Here is a 1,266-nt window from a genome sequence, read left to right on the forward strand (position 1 = left end):
CCCCCCCCCCCCCCTTTCAGGAGCCACCATGGCCGATCAGGACTGCAACGAGACAATAACACACAGATCAATTATCACACATGAACATAGATGGTGAGTACTTGGTAGTCATTTTGCCTTTAATTGGGGTTGTTTAGAGTCCTTGTTGTCATTTTGAGTCATTTTCGTATCTTTTTAGGACCTTTTGTGTCTCTTTGTCCCATTTGCAGTTATATCTCATTGGGGTTTTTTTGCAACTATTTGTAGATGTTTTGCATTTCTTGGTAAACTAATTGAAAATATAAACAGCTACTTTAAGCAGAGGCTCTCTGACCCCCTGGGGCTGTAACTGGTAGCCCCGTTCAGTAATCGATCCATCCTGGCACACTTAGTAATCTTGTGACCCGTCCTCTGATCACATGACATGACTGTCGAATACCTGTAGAAAGTCACATACCTCTGCCTGCTGCCGCAGCAGCTCCTCGGTGGGAGACTCGGTTTCCCTGATAACCACTGCTTTTGTCACCTGCATGTCGGGGTGCTGCTGCTTGGCCTCTTGGATGGCCATGGCGAGGGCCTGGGGACATGAAGCATTAATGCATTGGGTCATAAACCTCACATATTATTACTTATGGAACATTGTCCTACTGTACTCCTCCTCACCTGATGTTGGTCCACATCATCATCTCCTGTGATTATAATCCTTTTCTCGATTCTGGTCTCTGAGTAGCCTCCTTTCACAGTCTGCAGAACACACACAGAAAGAAAATAATTGAATGAATCATAAGCTCATTACCAACTAAAAATGTCATTTCATGGAGGACAAAGTCTCAGTAAAGACAAGTACTATTGTAAAGCCAACTGGAGCTCATAACATTGTTACTGTGCATTACATTTTGTGAACTGATTCTTACAGACATTGTTCCTTATCATTTACTATATGCCAATTTAAAAAAAACTAATTAATTACATGTATCAGTTTGATCTACTCCAGTTTGTGAACAAGGAGGGATGGGTGAGACATATTTAGGAGTGTACCACAAGATAGATAGAAATGGTGGGCTGACTTCAAGCTCCAGTCAATAAACTGTAACCATGGGAACAGATAAAGTGTTACCTTGGTAACTTGAGTTGTGGTTGCTGAGGTGACACTCTCAGCGGTGATGGTCAGCGGGGACACAACAGACTCCCTCCCCTGGGTTACAGCTTTTACCTATAGCAAATTCATTAGAGGGGAGTCATATACACATGTGGGACACACACACACACACACACACACACACACAC

The 1,266-nt window shown here is 43.2% G+C and overlaps 1 protein-coding gene across 13 annotated transcripts in view; it reads right to left on the reverse strand.

Moving 5' to 3' along the window:
- Positions 1 to 1,266, reverse strand: part of LOC116688312 (protein 4.1) — a 77,644-nt gene continuing 76,378 nt past the window's right edge. For all 13 annotated transcript variants that reach the window (XM_032514270.1, XM_032514267.1, XM_032514279.1 and 10 more), the window contains 4 exons: positions 1,097 to 1,192; positions 643 to 723; positions 437 to 556; positions 1 to 42 (listed from right to left, as the gene is read on the reverse strand). In XM_032514270.1, coding sequence (XP_032370161.1) covers positions 37 to 42; positions 437 to 556; positions 643 to 723; positions 1,097 to 1,192 — 303 coding nt within the window. In that variant the 3' untranslated portion in view covers positions 1 to 36. The remainder of the gene's footprint in view (positions 43 to 436; positions 557 to 642; positions 724 to 1,096; positions 1,193 to 1,266) is intronic.

Source organism: Etheostoma spectabile, chromosome 4 (assembly GCF_008692095.1).
Source record: "Etheostoma spectabile isolate EspeVRDwgs_2016 chromosome 4, UIUC_Espe_1.0, whole genome shotgun sequence".
Classification (NCBI taxonomy): Eukaryota; Metazoa; Chordata; class Actinopteri; order Perciformes; family Percidae; genus Etheostoma; species Etheostoma spectabile.